Genomic DNA, 19,438 nt, shown 5'->3' with positions numbered 1-19,438 from the left:
CTTTATTTTCAAGTCCCAGAAGATGAGGAACTCTGGGATGATCCCTTATCCAGTGTAAACTGGGCACTTAAAGGACACTGTTGGATCAACAGTGACCAACACACATATAGAAGATTGCCTGAAAATTGGACAAGGAATTTGTTTTGTAGGATGTATTAAACCCTTATTCTTTTTTTTTAAGCCATATCCAGTTTGGGAATTAAAGTATATGATGATTAAAAAACCAAACAAACGAGAACTTAATACCTCCCCTACAGGAGGAAGAAAACAAAAAATGGAAAAAGAATGAGTGGACTTTTCAAAGGATTATTGAGCATTATGGACCAGCTATTTGGAACTTTGAGCTTTTGCAATTTCTTCCCCTAGCGCTAAAAATCTGTTTCCTTCTATTTGACCAGCGCACAGGTGATAACAAAGAAACAGGATCAAAAGTTTTGTCTTCATTTGACTGTCGATAGGAAGGTCCATTTGAGTAGACATTAAGTAGATGCTCAGTGGGTAGATGCAGGAACTTCTTCGTAAATCAACACAGACGCTTCTACTCACAGTTTCTGTGTAGTATAAGTTTAGGCTTTCCTTCTTTTTCTTCTAGTTGTGAAGTCCAGAACTCTGGTGCTCTAGAAGGTTTCACTTGTGTATGGTGAGTCCACCCATCCTCAGCAGTCTTAAGTGCTGTGTCTGTGGTCAGTAACACCTAATATGGTCTGTGCCACTTTCCCACGAGCGGTGTTTGCAGTCCTTAGCTAGAACCCAGTCTCCTGGCCGGATGTCGTGAACTGCGAAATCCAAGGGTAGAGTTTGTGCCAGCTGGGCTTCCTGTTGAAGAGATTTTACAACAGACAGTATTCTGGCCACATGCTGCTTTATGAACAAATCAATAATTTCTATTCTGCTTTCCTTTTGTAACCCAACCGGATAAGGGATTCCAGACATCATCTCAGATGGAGATAACTTAAGATTCTCTCGATGTTTAGCTCTTATCCTTGCTAAAGCTATAGGTAAAAGCTGAGTCCAGGGCATTTTTGTTTCCCTTACTAATTTTAAAAGATATTTCTTTATCTCTCCATTCATACATTCTACTCATCCAGAACTTTGAGGGTACCATGGAATATGTAAAGCAATGTCACAAAGGGCTCAATGTCAAATACATTTTAAGAAAGGCCTCTGCTAGTGCTCAGGAGCCTCAATGACTCCCTTCATGAAGTTGTTTTGATATTTGTAAGGCCAATGCCTTCAGTATCCATTGTTTACCCTTTTTTGTGAACCAATTTTCCCCTCTATTTTCTGCTCCACTGTTTTTAATTGTTTCCAAGTCTTGTGGTAAGAAGGACATTCCTTCTGGCAATAATTGAGTCACTGGTAGGAGGGGAAATACTTCAGATACCTCAAGCAAAAGTGCTTTTTTCCTGGCCTCTTCATCTGCTAGTCTATTACCAATCACTTCTGCAGAAGCATTTGATGTCCCATTTGATGTTCTTTAACATGGATCACTGCTATGTGTTGAGATAAATCCATGGCTTTCAATAATCTCTTTATCAAATTCTCATATGCTAGTGCCTTGCCTCTACAGGTTAAAAATCCCCTTTCTTCCTGTAATTTCGCAAACACATGTGCATATTTGGAATCCATATAGACATTAACTGCTTTTCCCTGGTGTATTTCACAAGCTCGTATCAGAGCAAATAGTTCAGCTGTTTATGCTGACTAGATATAAGGTAATCTATCACAGTCTTTTAACTGTTCTTCTTCAATTATAGCATATCCAGTATAACACTTCCCTTCTATCACCCCTGAGGATCCATCAATAAACATATTTTGTCGTCTAGATAGTGGACCATTTGTTTGGTCAATTCTAGCTCATGTTTGAAGACCTATTACCTGAATGCAATCATCAACTATTTCAGGGTTTTGTTCATCTCTGTTTAAACAAGAAGCTGGACTGAAACTTTTTCTACCTTTGATTTCTAAATCATCTTACTCCGTTAGACAAGTTTCATACTATAACAATTGTGCATTAGTCATCCATTTAGAACCTTTTTCTGTTAATAATGCTTTAACTTGGTGTGGGACTCTTAACTACTAAATGTCCTCCATTAGTTAGCTTTCTAGCCACAAGCACCATCTGAGCAGTGGCTGCATGACTTTGAAGGCAATGTGGCCATCCCGTAACTACTGTGTCATAATTTAGAGAAATTGGCCACTGGCCTATGAGAGCCACCATGATCTTATATTAACACTCCTTTTGCATGTCCCTGGTTAACATCTACATATAATGCAAATTCTTTGTTCAGATCTGGAAGAGCTAGGGCAGGAGCTTGAATTAATTTACTCTTTAGTTACTGAAAACTCCTTTTCCCTTCAGGTATCCAAATAATTACTTCTGGATTTTCTCGAGTCAACAAATCATACAATGGTCTGGCTATTATTGAAAAATCTTCTGTCCAAGTCCTACAAAATCCCACTAATCCTAAAAATTCTTTCTTCATTTTTGGAAGAGGAGTTTCCAAGATTCCTTTCACCCTTTCTGGACCTACACATTGTGATCCGTGCATTATAATATGTCCTAAATACTTAACTTCTGTCTCTACCATTTGATCTTTCTTTTCAGAAATTCTTAGTCCTTTTTCAGCTAGAAAGTTAAGCAGTTTCACAGTAGTATCTTCTACTTGTAAAATTATCTACATACTGCAATAACCTTACTTGTGGAGGTAATGAGAATTCATTTAAAAGATTTTTTAAAGCTTGTCCAAATAAAACCGGTGATTCAGTATATCTTTGTGGCAGTGCGGTCCAATTAAGTTGCTGTTTAATTACTTTCCCTCCTTCTTCTTGTTCCCACTCAAAGGTAAAGTATGGCTTACTATTGTCTGTAATTGGACAACCAAAATGCATCCTAACGCAGAATAATAACAGTGAGAAGAGGGAATTTGATTGAGAAAAGTATGAGGATCAGGAACTGTAGGGTGTCTAGACTTATCTATTTCATTAATTTTTCTTAAATCTTGACCCATTCGGTAACTTCCATCTGGTTTCCTCACTGGTAAAATTGGGGTGTTACAAGGAGACATACATGGTTCTAACAAGCTAGCTTGTAATAACGGTTGGATTATAGGTTTTAACCTTTCTCTTCCTTCCATTGAATGAGGTACTGCTTCTGGGATACAATCTGATCCTGATGCCTTAAAGTAATCTGTTCTATATTTAATTTTCCATATTTCCCAGATACTGCCTACATAGTGGGAATTACTTTTTCATAAACCCCTGATGATAGCTTATGGAGTGTAATGATTGTATTTGCTTCAGTTTTATCCTTCAGAATATTAATTTGCATATCCACTTCACTTTTGCCATCAAATCTCTCCCCAGCAGATTACAATCACAGTTTGGAACAAAAAGGTCATGCATTTCAAATTTATTTTCTATGTCAGCTGGTATAGGTTCCAGTGTATGTACTTTCTCATCCTTCCCACTTACCTGTTGAATAGTTAAACTTCCTTTTGATAACCAGCCTCCTTTTGGCATAAAATTCAGTGTAGATCTAGAAGCCCCAGTATCCACTAAAAATTGCACTACCTCTCAATCAGGGCCCAGTAGGCAGTTTATCAAGGGTTCCATGGTGGTGGGCTCATAATATGAAGGGAACCTGTGACACCCCTAGCAATCCATTTCTATTAAATGGTGGATCTCCTTCTCTTCTTGATCTGTCTGCTTGTGTGGACATTCTTTTTTTCCAATGTCCCTCTTTCTTACAGATTGCACTTTGGTTTCTCCCTAACTTAGGTCGTACTTGAGCTTGATTAGGGGAGTGAGGGGTATTGTGAAAGGATCTGGGGGTCCAGTCTCTCCCTCTTGCTTCCCCTTGTCCTCTCTTTCCTCCTCATTTAGGTTGAAGAATCTGGGCCATTACCTTAGCCTTTGTTTTGGCTTTCTCCTTGTCCTTTATTACATAAACTTGTGCTTTTCATATTAGATTTTCTAAAGATTTATTCTGCTACTCCTCTTTGAACCCTTCACCTTATATCAGGCTGTGATTGAGTGACACATTGTACCTTCAATGAAGTTTCAAATGCAGGGCTTTCAGGGTCTAACCCTCCCTGTTTTCTCAAGGCATCCCTAAGCCTTTCTAACCACTGGGTGGGGCTCTCATCTTTCTCTTGTTGTAGAGACATAGCTTTAGACACATTACTCGTTTGTGGCACTGCTGTTTTTGTTGCTCTAATTAAATATTTGTGATAATCTCTTAGATGACCTGACTGCACCTGGCTGTTTGGGTCCCAGTTGGAGTCGGCTTGTGGAATAGCATTGTCCACAACAAGGCCATTCTGTCCTACTACACCCACAGCTTGTGGGTGCTCATCTTCCCAGGTTTGCTGTGCCTTTTGTAAAACCATTCACTTTTCCTGAAATCCAAAAAAGATTCCTAGGGAGAAATCTCAGTCTTTCCAAGTGTAATCTGCATACCCTAAATATTCATCTTTTCTCTCTCCTACTCCTGTGGGATCCTCCAAATGAAATGAAAGCCTTCTCTTCAATCCTGAGTTGCTAGTGGCACTATTACAAACCTAAAACCTCCTCCTTGGCCTCCTAATGGGACCCGTCTCAGTGGCATTTGCAAAACTCTTTCTCCAACAGCATACTGTGTTCCTGCTCTTGTCTTTGGGGGAGACAGGATTGAATTGCTTCCCACCTCCCCTTCCCGCAGCATCTGCAAACCCCCCTCTTTGACAGGAAACCAAATTCCCACCCTTGCCTTTGAAGCAGGCAGGGTCGAGTTACTTCTCTCCTCCTACTTCCTGTCACCCTCCATCCTTAGGGCACTGAGAATTCCCCGTTCCCTTTCCTGTGAACGACTTCGTGGTTCTGACTGTCTCCTTGATAAGGTGGAAGCAATACTTGCAACACATCCCACTTTAAATTTTTTTCCTTCTCTCTCTCACCTTCTCCCCAATTTTCTTTTTCTCTGAAAGGACACAACTTCACAAAAGAAGTCTCTTTTGACTACATGTCACCACAACTCCTCTCAGTTGTTTCCATCCCATTGTCATCCAGAAAGACACACAGGGTCTGAATAAGATCGTCATCATGAGACCCAAAATGCGGCCACCTAAACCCACGAGGTAGTGAGTACTTTGGCCAGTGAAAACAACAGTATTTTACCATTAATTCCTTAGTCACCCCTTCTGGTGAATTTATACTGTCCCAAAATGCCAGCATTTTACCCAAGGGACTGTGTGGGAGTATACAAGGGTCGTCGCCCTTTCTGCCAGATCCCTTACCTGGCTTTTTACTGTCTCTAGGCCCTCTCTTTTTACTTCCCTCAGTTCCCGTTACTCATTGGGTGAGATGTCTCAGTCTTTTCCCTGACTCCTTTCCAAGTCAAAACAAATGTTCCTTTATCCTATTGTCCTCTCTCGTCTGTCTCTGGATAGCCTTGGGAACCCAATCACCCGTCTCATTTTAGCCTCTAGTGAAAGCAACTGATCACCAAAACTGTTGATGCAGCGTCTTCAGCTCCATTCATGAGCCCCTGCCCTTGGAGGGTGGAGTCAATCCTGGACAAGAGCCCCCATTTATTCTGAAAAATCCAGGTACTAAGACCCTCAAAGATAGCCAAGAGACAGAGGAGCTAACTAAAACTTGTATTTGAATAAAAGGGAGAGTTCCTTGGACAATCCCCCAGCGAGGTTTCTCAACTTGATAGAGGTCACAGCCTTTTAATATAAGCTGTTACTTACATTCCAAAATATTTCTCCTTCAGTGTTGTTACCTCTTGTTAACTCTAGGGCTTAAACTGAGGCTCACTGTTCTTTGTGTCTGTCCTGAGCTACTGTGTTTGACTAGCTCTGTGGTGTTGGCCTGCAGTAAATGAGATGAAATACACTTTCCTCAACCTTGTTGACATACCTACATGAGCAAAGCATTTTGGTTGAATACAGAGAATCACATCAAGTTGTTTGCAGAAAGAATTTTTGGAATTGGTTTTGTACAACGTCCCAAGCAGAGATGGACTTTTACCAGCCCTAGATCAGGTTAACTGTAGGTTTGGCTATCTAGGCTCTGAAAATCTCCCAGGACAGAGATACTGTCACTGTTCTGGGCAACCTGTTCCCATGGTTGCTCTCCCCTTCTGGATGAACATTTCTCTCCATGTCCAACCTCAGTTTCCCAAGTGGCTACAAATTAGTAGCAGTTTCCCCTCATTATATTGTCTCCTACTAAGAAGAGTTTAACTGCAATCTTGATGACTCACCCTTTTGGTATCTGTAGATCACCCTTATTGTTCTCTTGACTAGTGTAAGAACATCAGGACAACCTCTTGCAACCTCTTGCAAATGTGAGTTCCACATCCTAGAATTAGCAGCATATGTGCATGTGTAGTAATTGCTTTCATATCTAATATTTTTATCATACTGAGAGTGCCATGTTAATGTCCATGCCTGTAGAGAGGCTTTTTGAAGGATGTGAATTCAGGGACCTGCCTTCACACCCGTTTTTCTGTCTCTGCAGGATTAGGCCATTGATATTTTGGGTACTTTTTTTTTCATGTATTTTAATGACCAAAATCTATCTTGTGTTATTTAGCCAAATTATATAACCTGAGTTCCTTTTTTAAGCTCTGTAATGTTTTTGTAAAGCAACTTTAATTTGAAACAGTGTTGTTTTTTAAATAAGATTCAGGGTTGAAAACTGTTAACTATAACAAAGTTTTACCTTGAATTAAATCAATGTTTAGAAGACTTAGGAGGCACTACCAAATGGGGATATAGCTATAGCTCAGTTGGAACTGGTTTTGGAAATCCCGTGATGATCAGCTCCATCATGTCTTTAGTGTTCACATAATAACACATTGAATTCATGTTAAAGCAAAAAAACTTGGAAACATATTTAAATTTAGAAATTAAAGCACATATTTATACAATGCACAAATTTTTGCGTTGTTTTGCTTTGAAGGGCTACCTTGCCTTCAGCCTGAGCGTAAAATGGCATACATCAGCTTTAGGCTCTGACATGATTGCACTATTGTCCTTTGAATGTTTTTATGGTTTTGTTCAGTACGGAAGAACTGTTAATTTAATTGCACAAAGTTATTTTTTCAGTTAGTGGCTGTGCTCCCTTAGTACATGTATTTATTTGAAAAGGAAAGGTTTTTCATATTTGTCCTCATAATCTGTAACTAAATTATTTCTATTCAGTTCATGTGGAAGCATTGTTTTATATTGGGTTTTTTGACCCTTTTTAATTGTAATGTAGTACACATTTCTTAGGCAATCATTTCTGTGAGACACTCATAAAAATGTTTTGATCACATAAGTTCTTGTAACCACTTTGTGCCTGTTGAGCATATATTTGTCTTGATAAGACAAGCTGCAGCTTCTTACTACAGTTATGGCCTTATATGCCTTAAGTATTTTTCTGTGTAAGTAACTACTTTTGTATTGACTACAAAATCCTCTATAATTTTAGGGAAAAATTACTGTTATAAATCTCTATGGCATGTTAAAATGTACTTCAAGGAAAATATCTATGGGCCACTCCTGCAAGGACCGTCATGTAGATGTGCCTACATGTAGATCCCCAAATGTGCATACATGTAGATCCCCAAATAAAGTAATAGGTTCTGTGCTAGTGCAAGCAATCCATATATAGATCCTTTAAAGTGGTTTTCTTTTTTTCCTCAATCCACTGCTCTACAGCAGTGCTAGGCAATGTTTTAGGGAAAAACGCTACAGTTAAAGATCCCTAATTCTTAAACCAAAGGGACAAATATATTCATATAGTCAAGGCACTTCATTGTGTTTAAAAGAAACATATTTCCAAGATGTTTCTGGCTGTTTTAGATAATTATAAAAATGAATCAATATTTCAAGTACAGTTCAAATGCCCTTTTACCACTACCTCTGATAGACTTGATATGGCGTGTAATGCTATCCCTCTGACCCTGTCTGGGCTACTTATGTGTTAGAGAAGCTTTTTACAGCGTCGGCTATTTTATTACTTCTCTTCCACTATATTACTGTGAGTCCTAATCCTTTCTTATTGATATCCTTAGGACTGGTAATATCTATATTCACCGTTATTAATTTTTTGAGAGAAGTTGATATGTGAAATGTATATGTGAATGTGTTACTGAGTTTGTACCAAGAGGAGGTCCTTTTTCTACAGTTTATACTCCTTCAGTTATGGCTCCAGATAGCTGGACTGATAGGAAATTAGTCATTAAGTGTCTGAGTAACAAACAAAACCAATTTGTGAAGGTTTCCCACTGACCATGAAGTATGCAAAATAAAAGTGTGTTTTCATACTAGTATGAGGAAGAAATTGTGCCCATTGCATGATCATCTTTTAAAGAAGTATTTATATTATATAAATAAGGCTCTAAATAGTGAAATGTTCCTTTAAATTTTATACTGTTTACAAGTAAAACTAGTGTTCATGCAGTTTGCTGCTCCTTAAATCTACTGATCACTGCATTTACTGTAATTTTATATATGTAGTTGTTTAAAAACTACATCTTTCCTGTATTACAAATTGCTGTATAATAAAATGCATTTCAATAGCCGTTTTTCTTCAGTGTATTTTCTTTTTGTCAATGCTCATGAGCGGCAATCCAGCATAGCATCTGTGACCTGTCAGCTTAATGTTGTTATGGTTCACCAGTTTCTGCAGCCAGCTGCATACAAGAGTGATGCAACCAACCACTGGTATCTAGCTGCCTCCAAATTTTTAGCCTCAATGAACAGTCATCAGCTTAGATCTGGCCTGGGAGATGTCCCTCACTGTGTTTTCTGAAAAAGTCTTGAAATTTTGCTGCTGTATCTGTTTCCAGAGATGCTTTTGCCACTCTGTCTCCAACCACTAGTATGTGATATTGGTCAGGTAAGAAAGAAAAGAAAGAAAGTACCCAAAAATAACCAGCTTATTGCAAATATGCTTTACACAGGGCTTTAGACATCAAATTAAAATACTTAAAGGTCCATATATCAAAGAAAAAAAAATGCCCCATAATGGAAATTAAAAGCTGCTTCAGGTAAAATTGGCCAATTTAAATTTTACCATAGAATCACAGAATCATAAATGTTGGAATAGACCTCCAAGAATGAGTCCATCCATCAACGTAACATTTCCAGGTCTACCACTAAACCATGTCCATAGTTGCCACAACTACATGTGTTTTAAATATCTCTAGAGATGGTGACTTAACCAATTCCCTGGGCAGCCAATGCATGAGAACCCTTCGAGTGAAGAAATTTTTCCTGACATTGTGTAAACCTCCCCTGGAGCAACTTGTGGCCATATCCTCTCATCCTGTCCTTGTTACTTGGGAAAAGGGACCGACCCCCACCTGGCTACAATCTTTCAGGTAGTTCTAGAGAGTGATAAGGTCTCCTGTGAAGCTCCTTTTCTCCAGGCTAAACAACCCCAGCTCCCTCAGCCAATCCTCACCGGACTTGTGCTCCAGACCCTCCACCAGCTTCATTGGCCTTCTGTGGACACGCTCCAGCACCGCAGTGTCTTTCTTACCATGAGGGCCCAAACCTGAACACAGGATTTGAGGTGTGGCTTCATCAGGGCCGACTACAGGGGGCATAATCACTTCCCTGGTCCTGCTGACCATGCTATGTCAGATACAGGCCAGGATGCCATTGGCCTTCTTGTCCACCTGGGCACAACCTGGCTCGTGTTCAGCCAACTGTCAGCCAGCACCCCCAGTTCCTTTTTCAACAGACAGCTTTCCAGCCTTTCTTCCCCAAGCCTGTAGTGCTTGTAACACTTCAGCCCTGGAGCTGCAGGCTCACAGGCTTAGCTGGAAGTTCTACTTTAAAAAAAAAAAAAAGTACACACACACACATATATATATATATGTATATATATATGTATATATATATGTGCACATACATATATACAGTTTTTTAATTCCTTAAGATGGCATTAAGAGCATAAGCAACAGACTTGTTCCCAAGATGTGTCTTTATTAATTTAGGGGAAAAATTAAGTGAACTTGGCAAAGGTTCAAAAGGGGCAGTACACAAGCTAGACAAAAATGTTCCACCACAATAGTGACTCAGCAGATATTAATCCACAACACATAAGTCAAGATCTAATCAATCTACAACACTTAAGTCAATATCCAGTCCCTCCAGCTCCAAGCCACCCAAAGCATCAAGAAAGGAGCAAAGAAAGAGAAGCAGAGGGAGTAAGAAGAGAGAAGGAGAAAGAGGGAGAGTCAGATTATATAGCTACCATTGGAACCTTGTGGAAGACCAGCTCTCACACGTCCAAGCAGCAGGGCCATGACATGTGGCAAATATATGCCTTCAGTTTTATCTGCTCTGGTCCTTATGGCAAACCTGCTTGGTGGGGCCTCTGACCCACCAGCCACTCTGGGGTTCTAAGCCAGGGTGAGGGGCAGTGTCCTCACTGTCCCTGCCAATATGAGGCTGGCTTAGGGGCTCCAGGAGGTGTGGTGTCTCATAGTTTTCCCAGTCTGCTTGTGTCTGACAGCTACTCCAGGCCTTCCCCATGTGAGCTCCAGGGGTCTGCCATGAGGCGTACAATGCCACCCCACGTCTGTGAGGTTTGACCTGTCCCTTCTCCCTCCACACATATACACACACATACGCACACATGCAGTCCTCACAAGGTCGTTCTGACCCAATAATTACTGATCTGATGTCTAACAGTGCTGCATGAAGTTGTTGTGACCAAAGGGCAGGACCTGGCACTTTATCTTGTTGAAGCTCATACAATTAGCCTTGGCCCACTGTACTGTCCAGATCCCTCTACAGAGCCTTCCTACCCTCCAGCAGATCAACACTCCTGTCTGACCTGGTATTGTCTGCAAACTGACTTGAAGGGGCAGTTGATCCACTTGTGGTCGTTGATAAAGATGGTAAACAGGACTGGCCCCAATACTGAGCCTTCATGACTGATCACCAACTGCAAGTAACTCCATTCATCACCACTCTTGGAATCCTAGCCATCCATTTTCATACTATAGGAATTTAAAAGCACTTTGTTATCTGATATCTTCTTAGCCATAGATTCTTAACTAGCGCAATACTCAAAATACTGAGTATATTCCATTTCATAAAAAGCAAGGTAGTTGAGAACAACCTAAAAAGGTATCAGATTAAGTTAGTTCCTAGCTTTAGTGGCAGAACTGTGGTCACATGGAACAGCTGCTGCTTTCCTGAGTGCTGGCATCTGCCCTTGCAAAGTTTTCACACCTTGAGCTCCTTGATGAGATGAGTCTAGAGTGACATTGGCTAGCAGTACACTGTGTATCTTTTTTGTTTCTAGGCTGGGAGTGAAACTTTGATCTTCTCCTTGGCAGTTCTCCAAGGAAAATTACATGTGCAGCAACAAAAGTTGATCTTACTGCAACTAAAAATACACACTTGTAGTTTTATGTTTACACTTTTCTGTTACTTTCTGCAAATAATCACAGATTTGCTAAGAACTTGCTATTGTTTTTGTTTTGAAAAATGTCTTTTAAAAAATCTTATATAAAATTAAAAAGAAATCAAAGATGGAATCAAGGATAGAATCCCTAAAAGAACGGAGAAAATACTCCTTATGAGTTGCTTATTTTTCCTGCTCCCCAGCAACAACCGAGAATTTCCATGAGGAAAAAATTTTGAGGTGTTTGCACCAGAATGAAAGATCACTGACAAAATTTAAGATACAGGGAAAAAAGACCAAAGCTACTATATTTAACCCGCAATACTGACTGCCTCATGTTTGTTTGTTTTTTCCTGAAAATAGGTTTCCATTCTAAAACTGTATCCATTCCTGTAGAGATCTCCTACTTGTAGTTCTTAGGAAATTGGTTTTTTTCATGTCACAAACATAGTTTTAGAGAGATAACTGTAATTGAAGTGGATGGTGAAAATCTTCCAGCATTTTTCAGTAAATTTATAAGAAAAATTCCCTTTATCAAATAAATCAGTCAAAGTGCCTGAGATTTGCCCTGATTTCACAAAACAAACTCACTTAACCTCTATATACCAAATAGATGCACATTCTAAGATAAAATAATGGAGTAAATTAGCTTTGTGAATGATGTCAAACTAAAACTAGGCCTAAGAGAGCAGATGATGCTGCATTAAACTGTGTAAGTGATGCAAGTAAAACCAGAAGTTACCAATTCAGTGAAATGTTTTAGATTAATTTAAACTCCAAACGGTGAAAATATTTTCTTTTTGAAGAAAAGTTATTTATCCAAAAAATGTAATCAAATATTTGAAGACCAAAAACACAACACAGGCAAAAAAACTTTACTGTTCTGCTTGCAAGTTCTGGAGTTGCCTAGCTTTTATTTTAGTGGTTTTTTTGATCTTTAAGTCGTGGCCATGTTCTCTGATCATATTCCCCATAAAAAACTCCCATATTTGTTTCCTTGTGAAACAAATAGGTTTGAGATTTTGCATCCAGAAACTGCATCAAAGGGTACAATTTTCATCATTTTTTGCAAGATGGGCAAGGTCCCATCAGAATGCAAACCTGTAAGGTAAACAAAAAAACTAGTCACAAAATATTGGAAAGTTGGAACTACAGTATTAGGGACTATCAAACAACAGGTCTACCATAAAATACACATTTTGTCAAAAGAAAATAAATCTGAATTTTTAGCAAACCCTATAGTAGTCATTTACTGACACTGAAACGTTGGGCAGTTCTGCATGTGTGCAATTTATGGAATGAAGGTAATGGTGCACATTTATGATTTACATTGCTTTTTGTTGAAGTGTCTGACACTGTTTATTGTGAAAGTCCCCAGTAGTGTAAACACTGTCCCATACATGAAAAGTTTCCTAGATAAATTAGATCAATTTGTTCTTTGAACTAATTGTCATGTGATATAGTTTCCTTGTTTTCAGCTGTAATTTTTCTGAATTGCTTGTCATACACTATTTTAGTGCAACACAAAAGTATTGCTGATTGTAGTCTGTGATCGTTTATTGCACTACACATTCAACTTGTAGAAATATTTATTTATTTAAATTCAAATGATTTGTTTACTGAAATGATATTTTAAGGCTAAGGTTAACTAAGATTTCACTCTCATAAAATTTGTCATAGTTCGATGATATCCAACTGATCACCTACATCTTGAGAGCAAAGAAACCTTTTGCAGCCAATGCTCTTCCCCAATTTCTTGTCCTAGGTAGTCACTAGAGGGCAGCAGTGTCCGATTAAAACTGTTGCAACCATTTTATCTTTCAGGTTTGGCTCCTGTTGCAAAAACTAACAAATAAACCCCCCACATAACAAATGCATACGGTCAAAACGTGGCTTAATATAGCAGAACATTTTCACTATCTTAGTAAATTCAATTCTTTTTTTCAGTAAAACAACCTTTCTAGTGGTTTATTACTTTCTTTGAAAACTACCCCAAGGCTAAGCTTCACATTCAAGAATCTTATACCACCTGCCCACCCTTCCCCTAACCCTCAGCATGTTCATTTTTTTCTATAGATTGGTTTGGCTGTTCTGATGTTGGAGATTGTGGTGCAGCAGTGGCTGTGTCTATGACTGTGGGTGCCAGCTGCTGCCTTGCAAAAATGCCTGGATTAGTTTCATTCTTTGATTGCTTTTCATTTTTGAGTACCCTCAAGTTCATAATAGTAACCTTTAAGGTTATTATTTTTATAAAAAAAATTACATATGGTAATTTTCTCTAAAGACAAGCATTTCATTATAGTCTTTGAATGGAGGGGAAAAAAACTCTGACTGACAGTGTTTTACAGGAGGAATTTGTGCTATGTTTTGTGTCCTAGAGTATAGTGAAGATAGTGAAGAGATTACTTCTTCCGAGAGTCTCTTTACATGTGTGTCTTGATAGCCTGACCTTGTTAATTTTGAGTAAGTAAATAATTAAAATATAAGAAGTAGAAGACTTTCACTGTGAGACTGTCCTGATTAGAGTTTTGGTAGTGTAGAGGCATACATTAATTGGTAACTATTTTAACTAAAACAACTGTAAATGTTAAGACTGGCTAGTCCCGAGGTATTTATTTATTCATTGCCCCATTTCATCAATGAAGAAATGTTTCTTCTGTATCCTGCTGATCAGCCTAGTGTAATGAACAAATGTTTGCAGCTGGAAACAAATGAGCTCCATGCTAGCCTTACCGTGTGCAATGGAAAACACTTGCAAACAAAGAAGAAATAACTCATTAAGTGGTGAACCTCTGATCCTGGATCAAAGTCACTGACCTGATGCTACAGTAGCCTTTGCCTTTACTGTGGAGGCTGTGAGCCGAGTGAGAACTGGCCAACAACTGCCTCCACAGCCCCTGTCACTGAGGCTTTTTATGGCTACCTGCAGCTGTGGAGGGCTTGATGCCCCTGTGGGATCATGAGATGTTTGAATTAAAAAGTTCCAGGTACTGTACAAACAAAAGAGAAAAGGATCTGCCCAAATCTGCTGCTGTTGGCTGCCGGTGAGGTCCCAACCCTGCAAGGTGCCAGCCACGCTGGTAGGGGATTGATAAGAAGACTGGGGCATCCTGGGAACTGGTGAGTGAGGGTGAAGTGGGACCCTGGCTCTGGGAGTTGACCTAAAGTTCACCCCCATAGCAGAGGGCCTGCTGAGTGAGGGTGGGAGGGTGGAGCTGCAGGGCTGTGCCATCACTAGAGGTGGTGGTGTAAAACATTGTCCACTGGCATGAGTGGTGTGGTGAGGTGGTGGGTGCTCATGTCTGCTGTTGGGTATATGCCCGAGGCTGGATTCTTTTGAGCCAACCCCTTCCCATATTGTGTATAGAGGCCCTGTGTGGGAGGAGAGAGAGAAAATGATCCTGCTGCAGGCTATCAAGGCTGCTGTGAGGGTGGAGAGGAAATTAATGTATATGAAAGGGAATAGGCTCAGAGGGTTGGGGAGAGATGTGAACAGGGAGCTCAAAGAGGGTGAGTGCAGGACTTGAGAGAGTACTGTTTATATAGGCAACCTGTAACAGCACCTATTTTTGAGAGGATGTCAGGGCTGCAGGCTCTAAACGTGCTCTTCTGCATTACTAGGTGAATTGCATAAAGATTCATATTCTGTGCTCAGCTGGCCTCTCTGTGGTGTTTGACCTTGCCCCACCCTGGGTGTTGGTGCTGCCTTGAGCTCCCACTCACCATGCCACAAGCAGGGCACAGCCCCTTGTGGGACCCGGCTGTACAGTTTTAGTTTTGTGTAAACTCACGTTGGTTTACATAATCTTTTTTCTTCTTTTTAACAGAGGATTTTAAGGTCAATTGGTCATGTCTGCTGTCTGGAACAGCCCCAGCACTGCCATTATCTATCCCCCTGATGAACCTGTTGGTGGCTGCAGCTACTGCAGGTTGGGAGCTGGGGCATCCAAGCTTAAGTACCCAATAGACCTCTCCAGACATGCTGGTGAACAAATGTCAAAATACCATGCATACGTGGGCATAAGTTTGACTGTTTAAAAGGTAGAGTCTAATCCCAAATGGTGACTAGATATGAGTTGCATTAGAGACCCCTTGGAGCCCAGGAGGAGTTTGTAAGATAGTGGGTGTTGAAGCTATTATAAGATGATGGTGTTTCCAGAGACAAAGTGGTTTGTGAATTGTTATTTCTCCTTTGTCTCAACATGTGAAAAAGAATAATAAAACATAAGAAAATAGGATTTTTTTTCAAAGTCTCATAGATACCTTTAATTTCTTCCTTGTCTTCTCCGGTTTTTGAGAGGAGTTGCATGGGAAATAATAACATTATTTTGAAGCAAATTCACATGTGTCTGTTCTGGAGATAGGTTTATATTCATGTGTGTGTCTGTATGTATTAATATATATATATACACACACACACTTTTTTCCAAAGTGAGTTGCTTATGAGGTTTCAAAAGCCATGTTTCTATGATTGTTTTTGTGTTGCTTCAGTAACTCTGGAGCATTTGTCCATGTAATAGCATGGTCTTCTGCTTCACTGGTTATATAGAACTCATGCTTCAATAACTTTGTTTGATAGGATTCAGATGAAATACTGCTTACTTATAGCAAATAAGAAAAGCAGACATTTAAAAAGACATAATCAGGTGGATTTAATAGGCTAGTTAGGTTTCAATGTGTATTAAAATAGAAGGCTGAACCACTTGTTTTTAATTGATGTAAATGTTGCTGTTTATTGTGGTACAATTGAAATGTGAATTACTGGCAAATACAGTTTTTGGTAAGTGAAGAGAACTTAATTCCTTGTATAAATAAAAAAATCCTAATTGGCAGTGTATCTTAGAAGTTGGAGATACAGAAGGTTAGTCTCCACATCTCAGCTAACTCAGTAGTCATAGACATTTCCAGTCACTTTCTTGCAGTTTCTTGCAGTTCAGCAGTTACAATGTGTCCCAGGGACAGATAAGGGTTCTTCTGGAACAAGTAAGAAAGTAATTTTTTGAAGCTGTGACTCTTACCAGCTGTGCCTTCTCATATGTCACTGAAGTTTCAGCTCAAACTAGGTTGTTAGTAATTCTTCAAATATGACAAAGCAGAAGGTTTGTCTTTCAAATGAGTTCCATACATGCGAAGTCTAATAGCTTAAACCCCAAACCTGGAATTCAATCCAGACTTGAAACAAATGATTGCACCTAGAGAAAGAGGGATGTGACGAGTGTTTGGGCAACTGTTTTTGACTGCTGGACTCAGTCTATTAGATAATGTCTACAGGCTTGTTATATTCACTTGGTTTACTCCCTCAAAACTTAGCAAGAGACTAACAATGTCTAGGAGGGTTTCTTCCTAGCACGCAAATGACAATCAATTATGGAGGCTATCGGGAGAAATATGACAAATCATGGTTATTACAGTGTCTCCAGAGTACTCTCCGGAGTCCAGTCTATAAGATGTAGCTGTCTGCCAAAACAGTCTAGAAATATACACTGACAATTTGATTCATCCTTTTTTAAGTAGCAGGAAATGTACTATTTGATGAGTAAGGAATTGCTTGGATAGCCACATTCAAAGAGTTGCAGTCAGCAGCTTGATATCCAAGTGGAGACCGGTGAAAAGTGTCATTCCGTGGGGATCAGTATAGGGACTGGCACTGTTTAACACCTTTGTCAGCAGCATGGATCATGGGCTTCAGAGATGGGCCTGTGTGAACCACATGAAGTTCAACAAGGCCAAGTGTAAGGTCCTACACAGGGGTCAGGGAAATAGTAAGCCCAAATATAGGCTGGGCAGAGAATGCATTGAGAACAGCCCTGAGGAAAAAGACTTGGGGGTGCTGGTGGATGAGAGGCTGAACCTGAGCCAGCAATATGCACTTGCAGCCCAGAAAGTCAGTTGTATCCTGGGCTGCATCAAAAGCAGCATGGCCAGCAAATCAAGGGAGGTGATTTCTGCCCTTCTACTCCTGTACTCCCACCAGGAGTGCTGTGTCCAGCTATGGGGCCCCCAACATAAGAATGACATAAACCTGTTGGAGCAAGTCCAGAGAAGAGTCTCAAAGATGATCAGAGGACTAGAGAACTTCTTCTGTGACGACAGTCTGAAAAAATTGTGGCTGTTTGGTCAGGAGAACAGAAGGATTCAGGGATATCAAATGGCAGCCTTTCATAAGCTAAAGGGAGGCTGAAAGAGAGCTGGAGAGGGACTTTTTATGAGGGTGTATAGTGATAGGACAAGTAGGAATGGCTTTAAACGGAAAGTGTGTCCACTTAGGTTAGAAAGAAGGAGGGAGTTTTTTTACAATGAGGTGCTGAGACACTAGAACAGGTTGTTAGATGAAATTGTGGGTGCTCTGGAAGTGTTCAAGGCCAGGTTGGATGGGGTTTTCAGCCACCTGGTCTAGTGGAAGGTGTCCCTGCACATGGTTGGGTGGTTGGAACTAGATGAACTTTAAGGTCCTTCCAACCAAAACCACTCTATGATTTTGTGAAATGTTGTTATCAGATGTTTGGTATTCCTTTTTTAGTGGTAATCTTGGAACCACAGTTCCAAGGAGTCTTCCATTCCTGAAAGAACTTGCCAGAACTTAAGGAACTTCTCCACAAGAAGTGCATTTATACTAGAGATATGATTTTTTTGCTTATGTACTGTGAGAAGATAAACTTTAGCTTTACAGTTTCAGTATAAAACTACACTGGTTAGTGAAGCATAGAGCATGACCACTGTTTGTATTGTAAAACTCTAGTTTATTTTGAGAAAACCCTAGACTGTGTACTTCTGTCCAAGCTGTTTTTCCTGCTGTCTGGGTAAGTCAGGTATTGGTGAGGTTTAGTCCACATCAGCCAAGCTCACCAGACAGCTGCCTAAGCTATGAGTTTCTTACTTAAAATGTGCTTAGTTTCAGTGAGAGACAGCTGAATCCCTAGCAGTGAGGAGGCAGAAGCATGTGGAACTGGTCTCTACTATCTACTGGAAACATATAAAATGGGAGAGCATAAGATCTAAAATAAATTGCCTAAAATAAATAACTCTGAATAGTAAGCCCTCTTCAATGGTGAACGCCATCTGTCTAGAAGAAAAAGTAGGTTTTAAACCTTTTCAGACTGCGAGTATATGTTGTGAGCCATTTAGACTGCCAGAGCAGTGGTCTGGGTGTTGCAGTTTGATTGATTTAGCTTATCATTTCTCTTCCTTTGTTTCACGGGATCAAGGGGAGCCAACAGAGACAAAGACCCTCATTGTTCACATCTCAGCCTTGGATTCATCTTAGGCATCTTATTGGTTATGTTGTTAACATAAGTAACTGGAGATATGGTGTTACTTGAATCTCTAGTGTGTGTTAGCAGGAAACCAGGGGCATGCTGATACTTGAAGTTCTTGTAGTTGACCCCTGACTCTGAGGTAAGAGTAAAGCATGTAAGTTAGAACGACCAAGTGTAGACTGGATGGCATAGCTCTGTGTGGTAGAAGACTTAGTTCTCTTTTGGTTTTACCAGAAGATGTTGCAAGATGGATAGTATTATCTCTGGTAAATAAAAGTGTATTTTTTCATAAGACTCCCATGTCAATAAGTACAGAATGCCAAATTGCTTGTTGAAGGCATTTGGGAATGTCAAGAAAAGCTAGACCTTTCAAAGAATTAAGACACAAATCTCACTTTAAGCTTGGATGAAAGAATATTTCTCTCTTTTCCACCTGTTGGGTTTTTTTTTTTCAAATCTGTGTACTCTTATCAAGATAGAAAATGTAACTTTTTGATTGTTTTCTCATCTTCTGCAGAATGTATGTCGTGAAGTGACTAGTAATGTTAAACAAACTACCTGATATAAATAGGTAGTTTCACAATTTTTCCCAACTGAGTTATTTCAGGGAAATAGTTGAGTACTTTCTGATTGTACATTTAAATAATGTACAGAGAACAGCTTGAAAAATTCACTCTTAACCAGTAAAATTTGCTGAAGTTATAAGCAAGGGATAGACTTATAATAAGATAATACAACATTTTTTTTCTTGCAACATAACAAAAATAGAACTGAAATGG

The 19,438-nt window shown here is 39.6% G+C and overlaps 1 protein-coding gene across 3 annotated transcripts in view; it reads left to right on the top strand.

Moving 5' to 3' along the window:
• Positions 1–8,347, top strand: part of RASEF (RAS and EF-hand domain containing) — a 41,169-nt gene extending 32,822 nt beyond the window's left edge. For all 3 annotated transcript variants that reach the window (XM_027634656.1, XM_027634655.1, XM_027634661.1), the window contains exon 18: positions 258–8,347. In XM_027634656.1, the coding sequence (XP_027490457.1) occupies positions 258–366 (109 nt within the window). In that variant the 3' untranslated portion in view covers positions 367–8,347. The remainder of the gene's footprint in view (positions 1–257) is intronic.
• The last annotated feature ends 11,091 nt before the right edge of the window (positions 8,348–19,438 follow it).

This window comes from Corapipo altera, unplaced genomic scaffold (genome assembly GCF_003945725.1).
Source record: "Corapipo altera isolate COAL_440 unplaced genomic scaffold, ASM394572v1 61411, whole genome shotgun sequence".
Taxonomy (NCBI): domain Eukaryota; kingdom Metazoa; phylum Chordata; class Aves; order Passeriformes; family Pipridae; genus Corapipo; species Corapipo altera.
Note: the sequence above shows the minus strand (reverse complement) of the source record. Positions and strands in the feature narration are given on the sequence as shown.